This window comes from Humulus lupulus, chromosome 8 (assembly GCF_963169125.1).
Source record: "Humulus lupulus chromosome 8, drHumLupu1.1, whole genome shotgun sequence".
Classification (NCBI taxonomy): domain Eukaryota; kingdom Viridiplantae; phylum Streptophyta; class Magnoliopsida; order Rosales; family Cannabaceae; genus Humulus; species Humulus lupulus.
The window spans coordinates 47,902,535-47,905,724 of NC_084800.1; the positions used below are offsets into that span (position 1 = coordinate 47,902,535).

A 3,190-nucleotide genomic window follows, 5' to 3' on the forward strand; every position below is an offset into this window, starting at 1 on the left:
TGCTTGTATTTTTTTTTAAGCTAGATAGGGTGTTTAACAATGAATATTGGGTGGATTCTTTCCCAACGGCTGAGGCTCATACTCATTGGGATGTGATTTCTGATCATAGCTATATTCTTGTAAAAAAAGTGGAAGTGGTTAGGACTGGTGAGAAGCCTTTTCAGTTCTATAACATGTGGACTGATCATACTAAGTTTCAGGAGACTATTTTAGCGAGCTAGAGTAGGCCTTTGAAGGGCAGGGGTTATATGGAATTGTTGGGAAGCTAACTAGACTCAAGCATATGCTTAAGAAATTCAATTGGAATTCTATGGGAGATGTTATTCGTAATTATGAGGAGAGCAAAGTCAGGTATCAGCAGGCGCAAACCAATCTTCACAATAATCCTTTGCAAAATCAGTTGCAACTTGAGGAGAAAGAAGCTCAGTGGGAGTTCAGCAGACATGCAAAAATGTATGAGAGTTTCCTTCGTCAAAAGAGTAAAATTACTTGGCTTCATTTTGGAGATGAAAACATTTCATTTTTTCATGCGAGCTTGTAGAAAAGGAGAGTGGAAAACCGTATAGCTTCTTATATTGCTGATGATGGTAAAGTTGGGGATAATTATGGTGAGGTTGTGAATCATTTTGTCTTGCATTTCAAAAGATTTATGGGTAGTTCCAGTTCTGCCTCTATTCGAATAGACGCTAACTGTATTGGTTTTGGTTCAGTTTTGGAGTTTGGAGATCAAGTGGAGCTGATTAGGCCTTTCACTCTCTGAGATGTTAAAATAACTATGTATAGTATTCATTCGATCAAGAGTCCGGGGCCTGATGGTAATGGAGCTGGTTTCTTTAAAGCTATGTGGAAGGACATTGGTAAGGAGATATCTATGGCTGTGTTGGATTTCTTTGAGACAGGTATTATTCCTTCATTGCTGAATAATACTATTATCTCTTTAATTCCTAAAGTGGAGAACCCGACTAATGTAGTTGATTACCGTCCTATTGTTTGCTACAATATGATTTATAAATGCATATAAAAAATGATTTGTGCCCGTCTAGCTAAATTTCTTCCATCTTTGATCAACCACAATCAAGGTGCATTTATACAGAATAGATATATTGCTCATAATATACTTATTTTCCAAGATCTGATTAAGGGCTATAACAGGAAGAATAGTTGTCCTAGATGTGCTATGAAGATTGATCTTAGTAAAGCTTATGATACTATTGATTGGGGTTTCTTGGAAGATCTTTTAAATGCCTTATGCTTTCCAAGTAGATTCATTAAGTGGGTAATGGTGTGTTTGAGGGGTACAACTTACTCGTTAATGATGAATGGTAGAATCCAAGGGCAATTTAAAGGAGAAAAATGGCTTAGACAAGGAGACCCAATTTCTCCTTTACTATTGGTTATTGTGATGGATTATCTTACTCGACTCTTGCTCAAAGCTTCCACTGACAAGAATATCAAGTTCCATCCCATGTGTAAATATCTTAATCTTATTATCATTTGCTTTGCTGATAACCTTATTCTGTTTTGCAAAGGTAATATTGGTTCAGTGCAAATTATTCAAGGAATGTTTGATGCTTTCTGTGCTGCTTCAGGCCTGGCTATCAACAAAAATAAATCTCATATCTTTTTTGCGGGGCTTAAAGTTACTGAAAAGATTAAAATTCTTCTGTGTACCAAGATTGATAAGGGGTCTTTTCTTCTGAAATATCTTGGAGTCCCTATGTGGCCAACCAAATGGAAGGCTACGGATTGTGATCTTATTATAAAGAAGATTCGATTGAGATTGCATTCGTGGTCTATTCGCCATCTCTCTTTTGCTGGTCAGGTTCAGCTGATCCATTCTGTGTTGTTGGGGCTTCGTAGCTATTGGATGAGTATTTTTCTACTCCCTCAAAGTGTTGCAAAGGACATTGATCGTCCACGTAGGAATTTTCTTTGGGGTGAGAGATGGTCTCGAAGTAAGTTTCATCTCACTTCTTGGGAGCAAGTTTTCCTTCCTAAAGTGTTTGGAGGGCTGGGTTTTAGAGAAGGCCCGAAATGAAATTGGATCATGCTAGCTAAGTATGTTTAGGATATCTTTTCAAAGCTTCATCAGCTGTGGGTTAAATGGGTGAATAATATTTACTTAAAAGGGGAAAGCATTTGAGGCTATACTCTAAAGCAAGATGTTAGTTGGTATTGGAGGAAATTGATTAAGTTGTGCAACAGTATAGCTAGAAGTGACTTAGAGGCTGCTGTGGTGAATGGAAAGTTTAGTATAGGTCGGCTTTACAACAAGCTTCTTAATTGTGAGAAGATAACCTATGGGAGAGTGGTTTGGTGTAAACTTTCAGCCCCTAAGCATAGATTTATTATGTGGCAAGCTGTTAACAGTCATCTTTTAACTAGAGATTTGCTTTGCTACTGTCATTTGAATATTAGCTCTGTCTTATGCCCAGTTTGTGCTCAAGTAGATGAAAGTCAAGCTCATTTATTTTTTGATTGCCCTTTTTCTAAGAGGATTATGCAGAGAGTGTATGGCTGGCTTGGAGCAGTGATTTGGCCAGAGTCTTATGCTGGTTGGCTCGCGTGGATTGCTTGAAGGAGTAGCGGAATATTGCACAATATTGTGGCTGCTACAATTGCTGCCACAATTTATTTCATTTGGTTAAATAGAAATTTTTGCTACTTTGATAATAGTTGTTTTACTATTTTGAAAGTGGATGCTATAATTAGATTCAATGTTAAAGCTAGAGTGCTTAATCTGAGTACTATGAGATTATGTACAAAAGATAGGAAAATACTTGAGTTTGTAAACGAACTTTAGTTTTGCTAGGGTTTGTCTGCTTGTTTTTCGAGCAGCTTGTTGTATTTGGTGGTTGATCAATAATATTTTCCTTTCTGATAAAAAAAAAAAAAAAACTCACTGCCGTCTACACACCACGAACCAACCTCATGCAACAGAAACAAACCCAAGAAAAAATGAATGAGGGAGACGGGGAGAGAAACCTTACCTCTGGTATTCTCTGTGTCAACCATTTCATTATTATGATTATTAGTCAATTAGTAGTTGTTAATATAAAACTATATTTATGATTATATTAGAGCAGGAAATATTGTGCTATATTTGACACCAAAAAAATTAATATATCGTATATTTTGCATAATTTTTAGCAATATGCTCCAATATTCAATTGTAAAGTCTGATGCAAAA

At 36.5% G+C, this 3,190-nt stretch overlaps 1 protein-coding gene across 1 annotated transcript; it reads left to right on the forward strand.

The window, feature by feature from the left end:
* Positions 1-775: 775 nt before the first annotated feature.
* Positions 776-2,578, forward strand: LOC133795363 (uncharacterized). Its single transcript, XM_062232815.1, has 3 exons — positions 776-899; positions 1,131-1,955; positions 2,436-2,578. The coding sequence occupies exons 1-3, from the start codon at positions 776-778 to the stop codon at positions 2,576-2,578; spliced, it is 1,092 nt and encodes a 363-aa protein (XP_062088799.1).
* The last annotated feature ends 612 nt before the right edge of the window (positions 2,579-3,190 follow it).